General features: G+C 56.8%; 1 protein-coding gene across 5 annotated transcripts in view; it reads left to right on the forward strand.

Annotated features, from left to right (window-relative positions):
• Window positions 1-15,285, forward strand: part of ABR (ABR activator of RhoGEF and GTPase) — a 172,874-nt gene that overhangs the window by 141,158 nt on the left and 16,431 nt on the right. Inside the window, exon 17 of one of the 5 annotated variants that reach the window (XM_074343190.1) lies at window positions 3,689-4,610. The exons of 3 other annotated variants lie outside the window; for them this stretch is intronic. In XM_074343190.1, coding sequence (XP_074199291.1) covers window positions 3,689-3,871 — 183 coding nt within the window. In that variant the 3' untranslated portion in view covers window positions 3,872-4,610. Of the gene's footprint in view, window positions 1-3,688; window positions 4,611-9,315; window positions 9,838-15,285 lie in introns of those variants that run through there. One more of the 5 variants, XM_010958227.3, reaches the window with a different exon arrangement.

Consider the following 15,285-nt stretch of genomic DNA (forward strand, 5'->3'; position numbering starts at 1 on the left):
ACTTCACTGAAAGTCTCTAAGCTTCTTCTGTGTTGAATGGTAGCATGTGTCGGAATTCCCTTCCTTTTAAGGCTGAATAGCATGGTGCGTATAGACCACATTTTGTTTATCTATTCATCCATCAGTGGACATTTGGGTTGTTTCCACCTTAAACTTTCTTACTTTGAAGAATAGAGCCTGCTCGCTGAGGATGGAGATTCCTCCTTTTCTCCAGACCCAGGGTTAGCACGCCCCCTCCCCCACCCCCAGGGGCTCATCTCTCTCCAGCTGTACCACCCAGGCAGCACTGGTAGCTTCAGTCTCTTCTAGTTGAAGAACACATTTGCCCCCCTGGCTTTCTCTCCCCCAGTGTAGACATCCCTGTCTCCTTGGCACCCCCTTCTCAGAACTCCTTTGCCCACCCCTCTGTCAGTGGTTTAGGTGGAGTGTGGGGTGCAGTAAATCTGATAGTGTGGGATGAGCATGGGGCTGAGGGTCAGAAAACACATCTGGGTCCCTTGACCACTTGGAGGCCTCGGTTTCTTCATCTGTTAAATGGGAACAATTATTCCCACTCTGCCTTCATCTTGGGCTTGTAGTGAGGCTCACAGGATGGAATGTCTCTGAAAGAGCTGGTCATTGCACACCCACGCTTTCCCTGGTGTGGTCACGTGTTTCTGTTGGTGGCGTTCCCCATAAATGGCAGGTGCTGTGCTGTGAATGCAGAAAGTGGACAGGACCTCCCCATGTAGTAAAGAAAACAGAAGGAAATTGTGATCATTCAGCTGCTGTTGAAGGGGCTTCTAGGCCAGACAGATCTGTGCTTCAGTCTAGCTTTCTCCACTTATCAGTTGGGAGAACACAGCAAGTTACTTTACCTCTCTGAGCCTCAGTTTCCTCACCTGTGCAATAGGCTGTAAAGAGAACTGAATGTGAAAGTCCGTGAGGCCCTGAGCACAGGGCCTGGCACAGAGTCAGTCCTGGTCTAATGATGCCCAAGCTGGCAGGTCCAGGTCCACTGTCCTTGCCCCAGGGATTCTGGGGATGTCACCTGCAAGTGGATCGTGTATTTAGACCTTAGGCCGGCTGGGGCCACATCTGTGCTCTTACGCTGGTGGTGATTGACTGATGAACCGACTTCAGAGTGGGCGGGAGGTCAAGGTTGGGGCCCTCACCACTTGCCAGCCTGAGGTTTCCCTGCTGTGCCCCCAGTCAGGGCAGCTCTGGGCTCCTCCCCGTCAGATCCACGCTCAGCTCTGCGTGGTGGTCAGCCCCGGAGTGCAGAGCGAATAAAGAGCTGGGAACAAGGGCCCTTTGTCGGTGAGAGCTGCTTCTGGTTCCAATTACTCTGCAGAGCACGAGAGAGTTGGGAGTGAGTGTGGGTCAGGAGCCCACTAGGCCAGGAGTCAGGGACTCCTCCACCCCGGGTCCCTCCCTCTGGCCCCCGAGGGGTCTGTTGTTCCTGTTTGACTCTGCTCGAGGGTCAAGTGTGCCAGCTTTATTGCCCTGGGAGCTGAGCTCTAGGGTGTTGACCTGGAGTCCCTTCTACTCCAGTTCCTCATGGCTGGTACCCGGAGGTGCCTGGGTCCCTCCCTGGGTGGAATGACAGACGGGTCAATGAAGGGTCCTTGACACCTTCTCCCACACATCCTTCAGGCCACCCTGACCACAGCTGGGCCCCCCGGGAATGGCTGGTTTTGACTGGGATAGGGGTTGGCTGTGAGAAAACCTTGACCTGTGGGGCTGGCCAGAGAGCTTTTCCCTTTCATTCCCCCACCCAGCCCCTAACCCCCAGCCTGGCACCTCACAGCCCTAGGCAGCTCCCTGCCCTGGGACACCGCAGTGGCCATGCTGGGTGTGGCTTTCCAGCCTCCCATCTGCCCACAGCCTGGGCCAAGTGTGCACGTCCAGGAGAGGCATCTGCTTTGAGTGTTTTATATCTGGCTGCCTGCTGCCCCTAGCAGGTCCACATGGGGCCCTTCCCTTGGCCGCTGTCATCACCACTGTGCCAGCCCGAAGACACCTGGGGACGGGGTCAGCTTGGGCACCAGGGCTGTTCCTCTCTGTGCCTCTGACCCCACCTCTTCCCAGGGCCCAGGTGACTAGAGCCATTGTTGTCCCGCCCACCCCAGCCGTTCCAGACGTATTTGTGTTCAGTGCCTCACCTGCTGTCCCTCTTCAGGGCAGGTCTGGATGGCTCAGTTATACTTGGAGAGTGAAGTGGTCAGCAGGATGGGGGAAAGCCAGGGGCAGGATCCCATGAGAGGGCTGGCCCTGCTGTCCCGGGACTTTCCCAGGCTTGTGAGACAACCTCTCTTCTGGCCCATGCTCAGCCGCCTCCATCTCCCAGGTATTCCTGATGTGGGGAGCCTGGACTCTGTCCAGGGCGTTCTGGAGACAGGAAGATTCAGTAGGAAGCAGATGGAAGCTCAAGTCTCTTCTCCCTCCTGCCCCGTTTGGGGACGTCCCCTTGGCAGGCAGGCAGGTGTGGTGCCCGCTCCCCAGGCCCGCCTGTAAGGGGCAGGAGGCAAGTAGAGAAGCTGATCTGGAGAGGACCTTGGGAACTGATTCGTTCAGGCCCTGAGAACAGCCGGCCTTTCAGTGAGACAAAAGAGGGAGGGCTCTCCCAGCTCCGGGACCAGGGGCTCCTAGACTCAGAGGCAGAAGGCTCAGGTGTGATCGCAGCTCCGCCACCTGATAGCAAGGTCACCTCTCCAAGTGCTTCCTCTCGAACCTGTGCGCGTCTTGGATGTGTCCTTGGGAGACAGTACCCAGCATCCTGCACACGCCCCGTGACAGGCAACCTCCCTTTTGGTGGAGGCTGCAACTTCACCCTCCTAGGACGTCCCGCTTTTGATTTTATTCAAAACCTTTGAGCAAAGGACTTAGGAGAAGGATTGCTGGGGACTCCTTGCCTGAGGGCTGAGTCTGGACATGAATGCTGATCAGGGGGCACCTTCAGTGGGCTCTGCCCGCCTTCCTCGCTGTGGCTCTGCAGAGCCCACCATGGCCTCTCACTCAGCCCCCCTTACCGTGGCTCTTGGTGAGGGTCTGACCCCTAGGTGCAGCCCACTCCCCGGGGAGGGCTGGGTGCGGCCTGTTCACACCCTTGGAGGCAAGAACTGAACTGCACTGGCTTCAGGGCCAAGATGACCCATAAAACAGCAGCCTGACTGACAGAATGAGATAAGTGTTATCCTATTGTAAGGCCATTGAAGGGAGCCCACACTAGCAAAGCCGAGGCCCAGAGTTTTCCCAAAGCAGAGAGTAGAGATAAGACATGAGTCTCAGATCCAGGACCCTGACCGAAAGTTTCTTTGAAAAGCCCCTCATCTCCTGGCCTCCCTATCTACCCACCCTGAGGGGGAGCGAGGTTCTCTGGCCGTGGTTGAGAGCGGTTCTCATCAGAACTGCTATGAGCCCGTCCCCTTGAAAGGAGGACCAGGAGCTTTAGAGTCTGCAGGGCTTGGGGATCACTGGGAGGACCTGAAGTGCCCCTGGGCAGAGGGAGGTGGACAGTGGCCATGTGAGTGGATAGGGTTGGCCTCACTTCAGCCAGGGGCCTCTGCTCCCTGCTTCTGCTGTTACCTGACTGCGGGCAGGGGAACTTCAGCATAGCTTATATTTGGAAAGAAAGGGGAGGAATTCCCTCTGCTTAAAAAAAATTTCATTGATGACCACTTGTCTGACCCAAGCTCCTGTTTGACAGGTATGGAAACTGAGCCCGGAGAGAGAAAGTGTCTGTCAAGCCCACAGTGACCAGACAGGACTCACATCCAGTTTCCCTGGTTCCCAGGAACTTTCTTCTGTTCATTTTGACTCAGAGTTGGGTGAAAAGAGTTGCTTAATACTAGCGAAAGAGAAAAAAGCATGGAGGTTCAGCAGACCCTGATTTCAAACCCTCCTGCCTAAGGCTGCTGTGTTTCCATTGTGTGGCCTGGGAGGCCCCCTGGAGTGCTCTGCCCACTGGCTATCCTGGGAGACCTGGCCATGCCACCTGCATCCTGTGAGCAGGAGCAGGTAGCCAAGGGGGTCTGGGTGTCAGTCTGGCCATGAGTTACGTCCATGAGTTGTGTGGGAAGGCATGAATGGACACGTCGGGGGCATGCTTTGCCCACTCTGTCCTTGGGTGGGTTTTGTTTGAGATGAGCAAGATGTTCCCAAAGGCTCAAGTGGATTTTCCATCCTCTTCCGTGACCAAATATGCCGTGAGAATCACTAGGGGTGGCCAGGGACACATCAGGATGGTTCTGCAGCGGATGAGCTATGTGGCTGTCAGCATCTCCAGCCCACCTCGAGCCACCAAGCACCCTCAAGATGAGTGCCAGGCCGAAGGGAGAGTGAGGCTGTGTGGGTAACAGCATGTGCTTTGCACTGTCATGTGAATCGGTCTTGGGAGACAGGAGGGTCAGCCACATCTTGAGCAGGGTGGATTGGGCTGTGCAGAAACTATCTTTTAGTCCTGGCTGCCCCCTGTCCCAGCACCACTGACACCTCAAACCTTGAGTCCATCCTGGAAACTGTTCCCCACCCCTGCCCTAGGCAGCCATCTGAAGCTACCAGTAGCCACTATCTACAGAGTTGAGGCTCCAGAGCTTGGAGACCCACAACCCGTGCATAGCTGTCTAGCAGGCAGGGCCCGGCCCTGGGGAGTGCTGGCCTGGATGCCTGAAACAGCCTTTGGTGGTTATCTCAGGATGAGTGGGTCAGTGGTGAGGTGGCCAGGGCTCAGTTTGGCCAAGTAAGCTGTGACCCGTTCAAGGTCCTCCCCGGCTGGCAGGTGGTGGGTATCTATTCAGTGACGAATGAATAAGTGAATGAAAATGTAGCTTCTAGGCTTGCTCTGCCATTGGCTACTCGGTGATTTTGAGCAAAGTGTTCATGTCCCCAGGCCTACTGCAGGCCTGGAACATAGTAGATGCTCAGAAAGGGTAGATGGAAAAACATAAGAGGTCTCACTTTCTCGTTGGCTGAAGGTCTCTGCCCTTCCCATCCATAATCTGAGTTAGGATTAGCACAGAGCAAGGGGAGAACCCTTGTGAGGATGCAGGGACTCCAGAGCCGTTCATCTTAAGGGGACTTTCCCACCCTCCACCCCCCACCCCCCCGTTCCCCTATAATCGGCCACCCTCCCCGCCAACTCGCATGCCCTCTGCGTGGGCCCCAGCTCCTGGGCATTGTCTGCCCTGCTGGTTCTCTCCCCCCGGGACTCCAGTGCCTGTCTCTGGGCAGGGACCGCTGTGGGCTTCCTTTCTGCAGCTCTCACACCCCACCTGCACTCCACCACTGTCCTCCTCCCGGCTCTGGTCCCGTCCTATGCAGGAACCATCCACGCTGCCCTCCTCTGGGGCTGCAAAGGTGGGTTATTGGCGGACCCCAACCACGTCCCTCCTGGTCCTCGCCCTCAGTGCCACCCTGGGCTCCTCAGGCTCCAGCACCCAGACTCTCGGGGTGGCCCATGGGGGCTCTCCCCTCCCCCTCACTCCCAGGCTGTCCTCGCTGGGGTACCTGTGGCCTTGGTCTAGCTGGCTGCTCGGAAACCCCCTTTCCTGCTCTAGAGTCATTTGACTGGCCGACAGGGACAGGGGATCCAGGTTCTAGTTTGGGCTGAGGGGAAGATGAAAGTCGTTCCAGTGGGAAAAGGAGGTCACTCCAGAGAAGTAGCAGCAGCATCCCAAGGGTCTGAGAAAGAACTTTCCTCCTGTGTTCACAGGCTGGAGGATTTGCCTGGGAGCCATCTCCACCCCCAGCTGTCACCAGGGCAGCGCTGGTGGCAGTCCCTGCCTCTCCCACCCACACAGCTCAGGCTGTATATATTCCCTGTTGACCATCTTTTTTTCTTCAGTGATACACTGCTGATCACTGTAGCCTGATTCTGCCTCATTCGCAGCTATGCTGGGTGGCTGGTCCCAGCCACCCCAGGTACCTACCCCTCCCTCAGTATAACCCAAGGCCCAGCCCTGCGTCTCCCTAGGGATGGCCCTTTTCATTCCTCTGGCAGAGAGCATGGGGAGGGGATTTGGGAGGATGGAACAGTCTACTAGGAATGTTTTTAATTCCAAAGGCAGTGACATCTGTTCATGTGGGCCTTCCCGCCTAGGCTCTGTTTATCCAGACAGGGGGCCCTTGCATGTCCTCAGAGGCCAGTTCTGCCAGGTGTGGCGGGATAGACAGAGAGGGAGGGAGTGTGGTCACTTCCTAGGTAACTGGGACAGCCTGAGCCTAGCTGACTCAGCGAGGCCCAGGAAGAGTCTGCAGTGGGATGGAGGGATGAGAACTCAGACTGCTGCTTTTGAGGAACTTGGTAGGAACACTTGTCTTGTATCCCTCCCCGCTGCCACAGCCTGCTTCTAGACCACTGCTTCCAGGAAGGAGTGAGTCAGGCTTGAGGACGAGAAGGCAAATCTGTGCTGTCCCTAGAGAGAGCTCCCAGCCCAAGGGAGGAAGGAAAGATGAGCATCTCAAGGGAAGAGCCTCCCAGCAGCTCCCCATCTGCTAAGGCGCTTATGTCACCATGGAGACCAGTTGGCCATCTTTCATCCAATCAGAGCTTGCTTTACCCAGACAAGTGTTGAACCTGGGGTTCTTAAGACAGACAAGGGTAGGGCTTTGGGAACAGGATCTGCATTGCCCCCCTTCTCTCACATGTCCAGTGGAGGGATGCATCTTGCACAGCATCTCCCAAACTGCGCCCTGTGGCATATGACCCAGATAGAGGACAGAGAACCTTAGAAAACCAGCAAGGGGCCAGTTCTGAAGTTAGCAGCTGGCAGTGCCAAGCGCAGACCATGTGTCTGCAGCAGGTGAACGTGGTCAGCGATTATAATGGCACCTTACCAGCCAGTTACACAACCAGTACTTGCACATTAGCTGAGGGATATGGAGCAAAGCTGGGAGGGTGGCTTTTTTCCACAGCTCTTCAGACCCACACTACCTTCCTCCTCCAAGAAGCCTTTCCTGATTCCCTCTGGCTAGAAATTTCCTCTCTTTTCTCTCAACTTTCATGGCACTTGAGCTGTGCTGTTCTTGCAGCCTAGGACTGGATTTCTTGAGGGCAAAGACGATGCTTTGTCCATCTAGGGGTGATGCATGGTAGGTGCACAATTGGTATTTGCCAAACACCTGAAGGCTGTTCTGCCTTCTGTTAAGGGGTGTTTAAGCCTTCATCTTCTCTCCTCTCTCAGGCTGTCAGCTCTGTCGAGCACAGGCTTTTGATGCATCCTTGTGATTCCCCAGCCCTTGTCTGGGGTTGAGCCGAGAGCCAGGCCCTCAGTCAGTGGCCCTTCAATGAAGTGACTGGAATGAGGAGGTGAAGACTGCAGGAATGAGTGGAACCTTCCTGGGGGAGATGGGTTTTGTGCAGCTGGTGGGGAGGAAGCTGTCGGCCCCTCATGGGGCTGGAGGAAGCCTCTTTGCAGAGGCAGCACCCAGGTGCCTTGGGAGAGCAGGTAAGGGGTGGGTCAGGAAGGAGACTCAGGTCCCCACTGGAGGGGGAACACAGGCATGTCCCTGCCTCGGTGGTCTCTTCCCCTCCCCCTCAGGGGACTGGGAAAGCTGTTGTGACTCCGCCTCATTTAGCTGCCTTGGCTTTGGGCGACTTTGGCTCAGGTGTGAGGAGGCTTTGTGCAGCCCTGGCAGTCCAGCCCTGCCTGCACTGTGCAGAAGCGGGTGTGGAACGTGGAGCCCTGGAAGAGGTGGGGCTGGCCTGGCTGCCCTGCAGGGACCACAGAGCCTAGCAGAGTCCCGGGACCCTGCCTCCAACAGCCAGGCAGAAGGCAGCGCAGCACCAGACCCCACCACCCCGGGATATCACGGTGTTGAGGACATGGCCAGATCTCTCTGTTTGTGGCCCAGCCCTGCCTGGTCTTGGGCAAGTGGCTTAGGTTCTCTGTACCCTTAGTATCTTCAAATGGAAAATGGGGATGCCGGGACATACTTGCCAAGATTGGGGGAGCAGTGAATTACTCCACGTGGAGGGTTAACATGGTGCCTGTCGCCTAGTAAACTTGGTGAAGGGCATCTCTTGCTATGACGAGGTCTTGGCTATCTCTGCAGTGAAGCCACACCTTTCTCTAAAAGCACCGAGAGCTCTGGTGTTAAACCCCAAGACTTGCATGCCGGTTGAGATCCAGCAGGAGCATTCCAGGTGCCAAAGGCTGCTTTTGGGCCCCGACTCTTCTGCCCTGGGGTCCTGACCCAGCTCCTTTTCCTGAATCCAGAGAACCAGCCACACTTCACTGAGACCAGTGGTTGTGAGCACAGGGCCTTAGGAGACCTGTCACTGGCCAGCTGCAATTCCATGACCTCAGGAGAGAATTTCACCTCCCTGAGCCCTAGTCTCACAACTCTAAACTGGGGACAGTAACACCAACATCACGTAAGTCAAGAGGCTTCAGTGCAAGTGGATATTTGAATGCCCTTTGCCTGGGACCTGGCTCACGGTTCACACTGGGAAAATACTGGTTGCCTTCCTCTCCTGTGCCAAGCTCTGCAGGGTGTGATGCCCTGGACACCTCTGGGATGTGGGGACCCTAACCATCTGGGGTTTAGGCCTTTCTCTGTTCTCCAAACACCAGACTCTGATGTGTATCGTTACCTTGGGAGATGATTAATTTCTGACTCTTGGGCTAACACTTTCATCGACTTGAGGGTCAAGAGCAAGTTCTTACTCCTCTATCCCAGGGCACCCAGCACAGAGTTGGCTGATTGCCTCTTTGCCAGTGGACGTCCTGTGCCCCAGCAGCACGGCCTTTTCTGGTGAGGGGCACAGGGCCACAGTTAAAAGCATGCTGGGAGGAGGACTTCTTTTTGGGCATCTGTAACCAGTGTCGTCCTTGGCTTTTGCTCTTGTCCAGGGAGAAAGCTCTTGGTAGCTGATTCCCTCTGGGGCCATGGAAGCCCAGGGGGCTGCCCTGCTGGGGATCTTCTTTATTCTTTGCACAGGAGGAGGTTTTTGAGTGCCAGTCCATGAGTCTGGCCCCGTCACTGAGCTGGCATTGAGGGAGGTGTTTGGGGCAGGTGTTGGGTGTAGGGGAAGCGGGACTCCAGGGCAGTGTGGGTCCTCTGCTCCGGACAAGGGAAGCTGTTGGTGATGGAAACGCAGCTCCTGCCCCTGAGCCCTGGCCCCTGCAGACCCCTTCTGGCTCCCCCCAGCCTCCTTCAGACACCCCAGCCCCCAGGAGCCGCCTGGTGGGGAAGGGGTTAACCCGCGCTGTAGAGGAGGAAGGAACTGGCCAGTCGAGCTGCTTGTCAAACTTTAGTAGGGGCTGGAGGGAGGGCCGAAGGGTGCCTGAGGCGGAGTTAAAGAGTTAAAACCCGGAGGTTGGGTGTTTTGGAGGGGGCAGCCTCCAGCGCCTCCTTTGAGTCACTTCCTCCGGTGGGGGCGGGGGCTCCCCGGCGGCCTCGGCAGTTGGTGTGCGGCGCGCAGGGCCGAGTCCCGCTAGCCTGGCCGGGACCAGCCGTCCGCTGGTGCTGCTCCAGCGGAGGGAGGAAAAAGCCGAGCCCCTCACCATGCGCTCCCCTGCCCGGCTCGAGTAACAGCCCCAGCGACTCGACTCGGCTGAGGCTGCCCCCGCTCCCTCCCTCCCTCCCTGCCAGCCGGCTCCGGACCCCGGAGGCCCGCGCCTCTCCTGCGTCCCGGAGCTGAGCGGGCCCGCAGGCAGGGTCGCCGTCGGGCCGGGCTCTGCCACCGCCAGCATGACCGACGTCCTGCCTCAGCCGGACTGTAGCCTGACGGCGGTGTGCGAGCCCCTGGAGCGCTGCTGCCTGGATCCGCTGGAGGAGCCGGGGAGCAAGCGGCCCCCCAACACCGGCGCCCGGCTCTGGGGCCGCGTGCGCAGCAAGCTCCTCCGCCAGAAGGTGCCTGAGGGGCCGGAGCGGGTCGGAGCGGGTGGACTAGAGGGAGTTGGGCAGGGTGGGGGGGTCCTGCGCCGCTCGGCACCCCTTTTTTGGAGCTCACTGCGCCTCTTGCCTGACTGGACAGAATCTGAGGTATGCTGTAGGTCGGCTCTAAGTGGCCTTAATTTGCTAATTAATGCTCTTGCTACCCCCATCCCAAACCCGGGCTGCTTTCTCTGCATCTGTTCCTGTCTCAAGAAAAGGGGAAGGGGGTCTTCCGTGGTAAAGGACTAACTGGCTCCTTTTTGCGTCTCTATGGACAGAAATAGGAACAGACCAGGCCAGGGGCTCCTGGGTCTCAGTTTCCCCCGCAGCGCCCAGCCCAGGCCCCACCCACTGCGTCCAGCGGACATTGTTGGCTGCCCCTTTGCTGGGGGGCGCCAGCAGGAGCACCTCAGCACCACCAGCCTTGTGAGGTTTCTTTGTGCAGGATTGTGGGTATCATTCTCCAGCAGGGAAGAAGGGGAGGGTTGTGGGGAGGTCGTCGGGCTGCTGAGTATGGGGGCTATAGGCTGCCTCTTCAGGGACCACCCAGAGGACTGCTGGCCCGGTGCCAGCCAGGCACCAGGCAACTCAGTCAGTGTGCCAGGGGTTTCCTGACCCAGCGGGCAGCTCAGACCAAGCTGTGCCAGGGCAGACTGCCCATCCTGCCTGCTGCCCCAGACCTGAGTGGGGATGAAAATCTGAGATAGAAGCTGACTGTCCTGCAGCTGGGCAGGCTGCCCCGGGGCTGGCTTTGAGTCCTGGCATCGGGCATCCAAGGAACAGCCAGACTAGTGCCCAGGACACAGTAAGCACTTGATAACTGTAGACCAAATGAACTGCCAAAGCAAAATGTCACAGGGTGCTGTCCTGGCTAGCCAGGGCCATGCTCATCCTTCAAGGTAGTGATAAGGAAGGCTGTGGCTAGTCTGTGTGGCTGATGGGGATTTGCAAGCCCTCCTGTGGCTCAGAGGGAGACCCTCTGCGCAGGTCCTTGCTGCCAGCCAGCATAGAGGCTCCTGGCACCTGCCAAGAGGAAATGATCTTGGGCCCATTGGCTCCTTGTCTAGTTTCATCCCCTGCCAGTGGGGCATACTTGACCTCCCAGAGGTGACATCAGTCCTGGAAAGTGCCAGGCAGGGCAGCAACTTGAGCTGTCCTGTATTGGCCCCTGTGTCACCTTCCACCTCTCCAGGGACCAGGCTAGCAGAGCCCTGCTGGCCTCAGCTGCTATCAGAGCCCCTCTGTGCTGAGGCAGCTGTCTGTGCCCGGCAGTGCGGAGCCATCTCCTGCCTGTACCCCCTCCTAGCCACTGCTGAGGCCAGCAGACACAAACCCAAGGCTCATTGTCCATTTCCAGACCTGGAGGTTGGCAAGAAAGTGACCCAGCAGGTTCCTGGCTCTGTGCCAGCCAGAATCCTTCTGGTTTACCTGCCCCTTTGGGCAGGGGCCTGGCAGGTAGGGGGTAGTTTTTAAACCCTGAAAGCCCAGACTTTTACTTCTTTTGCTGTGCATTAGTGACTAGCGAAACTAAGAAGCCACTTCAGGAATTCTTCAGCTGGCTTTGCCTCTTGTGATATCTGACAGCTCCATGTCTGATGGTGCGCTCTGGGCAAGGGTGGCGGGCCAGCCAGGCGCTGGGCTGCTGAGCTGGTTGGCGTCAGTGCAACTGCAGGGTGGCTCTAGAGCTGGGATGTTCTGTATGGCGGATGATTCAGTCCCCTAGCCCCTGCTGTGTGACCAAGTATGTCGGTGTCAAAGACACAAGGGTCTGCACCGTGGGTGACTGAGGGACAGTCATTCACCCTGCTGTGCCTGCCTCGCTGTGACCGGGCTGGTGGGTGAGCAGGCAGGCTTGTAGAGCCAGGCCAGCTGCCCACCTCCCTTCCTTCCCCCAGCTGCATTAACCTATTTTGTTCAGTGCAGCAGGCTCACTGCCAGGATAGGGGGCTGGGATCAGGCTGCAGCTTAGGTGAGTGGGGGAAGGGTGCCAGGTACTGGCCAGCCTGGCAGGAGGGGTTGCCTTCATTAACTCCTCATTTAACTTTGCTGCAAGGCTTTGATGCTGTGGATCAAATCCCGAGACACTTGTGGACCTCCTGCTCCCAGTTTACTAAAGATTCTTGAAAGGCTGGAGAAGGGTGTATGTGACTCATCTGGGGACGCCGTGCTGGGGCTGAAGAATCTATTTGGATGGAAAAAGCCCAGTATTAACCTGTGGAGCCTCCGGCGGTAGGGGTCTACAGTTGCTGGAAAAGCGGAGACAAGGACCACTCACAGCCTCTCTTTGGGTCCTTGGTCGGGGGCTGTGGTTAGGGTTGTGCTTGTCCCCAAGGAGAGTCTTGGGGCTATAGCCTCAGTCCAGCCTCTGACTTGGCAGTCAGATTGTTGTGCAAGCATTTAGCAGAGGAGACACGTGGCATTTGAGTTTGTGGGCTCTGCCAGTGCTCTTAGCGTTTAACTTCACATTTCTTCTTTCCTTCCCTTTTTTTTTTTTTTTTTTTTGACTTTAAATCATACTCAAGGAGACCAGCCTCGCTGCCTGCTCTTCCTCTCATCCTGCCTGTTTCTAGATCCTTAAGTTGCACTTTGGAGGGAGAGGGGCTGAAAGAGGAATCTCATCCTCACCCCTCACACACAAGGTGTCAGAAGGTTTTAATGGGAGTCACTTGTGGGAGCCAGAGAGGCTAGGAGGGTCCCAGGGAGGCAGAGGCCAGGCCAGAAGCATTTGTCTCAGGCAGGGGATGAGGGGAGTCCATGCCCCTGCTGTCGCCCTGCAGCCAAGGTGAGAACGTCCTACCTAGACCAGGCCAGATCCTGGCCAGAGCGGAGACTCAGGCTGAACTGGCAGGGTCCAGGAGAGTGGGTGGGAGTTAAGGATGGTTCCTCCAGACTTAATCTCTGCCTCAAGCGGTTAGTCTGAGATTCCCCACCTCCAAAGAGCTTCTCTCTAGAAGCCAGAGGCCGACAAGTTCAACCAAGATGTTTCTTGCTGAGTCCCAGAACAAGCCCACCTGCTCTGTGATGGGGTTTGTGCCCCTCTGCTTCCAAGGAAGGTCAGAGGTGCTACCCAAGGAAGAATAGGATGGGGAGCCCTCTGTAGGCCACTTGTCTGGGGAACCTTAGGGTTCAGGAGGGTCCCTTTCTTTGTCATCTTGATTGTAACCACAGGACAGCTCCTCGCCCCTCCCAGAGTCTGTCTTTTAACTTGCTAGTTCTTCCTAACAGGTAGCACTAGATATGCAGATCATGTGCACATCCCCAAGGCTCAGTCAGCCATTCACTGGCTGTTCCAGGCATTGAAGGTACAAGGCCACTGGGATATAAGATAAAGAGATATCTTGGGGTCATAATCTGACTCTGGGCATCAAGAAAGATCTTGAAACCTTATGCAATAGACATCTATCCTGTCCTGCCTGCCTACAGCTCTGCCCTGCCCCTTTTCCCCCTGCCCTGCCCCTCTTCTACCTTATTTGCTGGTGGGGAGGGACTTGCATCCTGTCCTCACCATTTGCACACCCATTCACACCCCAATATGATCCCTCAGCTGTCAGAAAGGGAGGTAGCACCCCTTCCTAGGGCTGGAGACCCCCACAGTCAGCCCATTTCCTCCTGGGCCTCTGTGTGGGCCAGTGACCAGACTTGGAGAGTTGGAAGGGGAAGTGGTGTGACCTCCCTGCATTCCTGCAGCCATTATGCTTCTAGAGTGAGAGGACCTTACTCCTGGGGCCACATGCCTGGTCTCCTGACACCCAGTGCTCCTGCTTCTCCACAAAGCTGGCTCCTGAGAGGCCTGTGTGATTGCACAGAGTGGAGTCCTCAACCCTGAGAATCTGATGCAGGTTATGGAGACCTACCCAGACCCGGAGCCGCCCTCGTGCACACATTGTATGCTATTTCAGAGAGGGTCTCAGATCCCAAGGTAGGAACCCCTGCTCTAAGTGAACTTGGCATGCTGCTGTTTCTTGGTGCCTGGGAGGTTAGAAGGCACCCTGGGCCTCTCCAGCATCTCTGAGGTCCATAGGTGGCTTGGCCAGGCAACCCTGATGGGCTTGGTGCCCTGGCTTTTGGATGGCCCCAGACCAAGGGGAGCTGAGACTGCCAACCAAGGTGGCTCTCGGGAGGCCAGAGCCGTCCGAGCCCAGTGGGGCAGGACTATCCAGAGGCAGTGAGGCCCCAGGAAGGCAGACATTTTGAAAAGAGCCCAGAAGCTTCTGTAGGTATTGGTTTGGGGGAGTTGTCAGGCGCTGGTGAGGGTGTACAGGTCTGGAAAGCTCTAGCCATGTGCTGAGTGGCCTTGCCGACTGCCCATATTGTTGGGAGCTGGTCAGCAGGTGCTGTTTTGGCTTCCTTTTCCCTATCAAGCATGCTGGGAGTTGGAAGGGTGTTTGTATTCTGACAGCTCCCTGGCACCCGAAAGAACACACATCCCCTGTGCCTGGAACCTGTTTGCCCAATCCCCAGGAGAAAGCCGGAGTTAGTCCAGATACCAGTGAGCCTCAGACTAAGGCTCCATTGTCCTTGGTCCCCCACAGTGTGCCTGGAGAGGTGGGAGCAGCCGGTGGGAAACTTCTGCAGAGAGGCTGAGAGGGCCTGTAACCCCACAGTGATTTCCCCAATTCTGCTTAGGCTGAGAGAGTGGAACTTACGGCTGAGCCAGAAGCTGGAAGCATCTCTGTCCTGGCCAGTGACACCAGCCAGGGTTGGTGCCTCACTGGGCACAACCAGAGCAGCAGCAGCCACAGCTCCTCTTCCCTTCAGATGCCCCCTCTGTGCTCTGGCCTCCTCCTTGGAGCACCCCCAACCCTCAGGCTGCTGCAGCATGGGACGCCAGGGAAGGAAGGGCACTGGGCTGGTAGGAGTCCAGAGGCCTCATTTTTCTAATCTTGTGTCTTATGTCTAAATTTGCTGTGTGACCTTGGGCAGATCTCTTCACCTCTCTGGTTCTCTGGCATCAGTATAATGAAGGAGCTGAAAAGGATGATCTTCTCGATCCAGTTCATATGATGATTTTGGCCATGTCTCAAGATTCCTATGCCTAAGCCTTAAACTCTCAACACGCTGGGAAAGTCTGGGCAAGAGAGGTCACAGGGCTGCCCCTGGGCCATGGCCAGCCATTCACTGAACACAGAAGAGAGGTGAACAGGAATGTGGGGCGTCTGGACCCTGTCCCCACGGAGCCCTGGCCAAAAGGCATTGCTTTCTCTATCTCCCACATCTCAGTTCATTCGTTTGGTCTCTGAGGACTGATGGGGCATCTTCACGTGCTGGGTACTCCAGAGGTGGCCCAGGCAGAAAGGCCTTGCTCTCATGGAACTTTCTGTCTATAGGAGGAGTCAGGCCATAAATAAGATCATCTCATGCTGGACAAGGACTGCGAGGAAGATAAAACTGGGTAGCGGATTAGAGAGTAAAGCGGAAGGGAGA

The sequence above is a fragment of the Camelus bactrianus genome, chromosome 16 (genome assembly GCF_048773025.1).
Source record: "Camelus bactrianus isolate YW-2024 breed Bactrian camel chromosome 16, ASM4877302v1, whole genome shotgun sequence".
Taxonomy (NCBI): Eukaryota; Metazoa; Chordata; class Mammalia; order Artiodactyla; family Camelidae; genus Camelus; species Camelus bactrianus.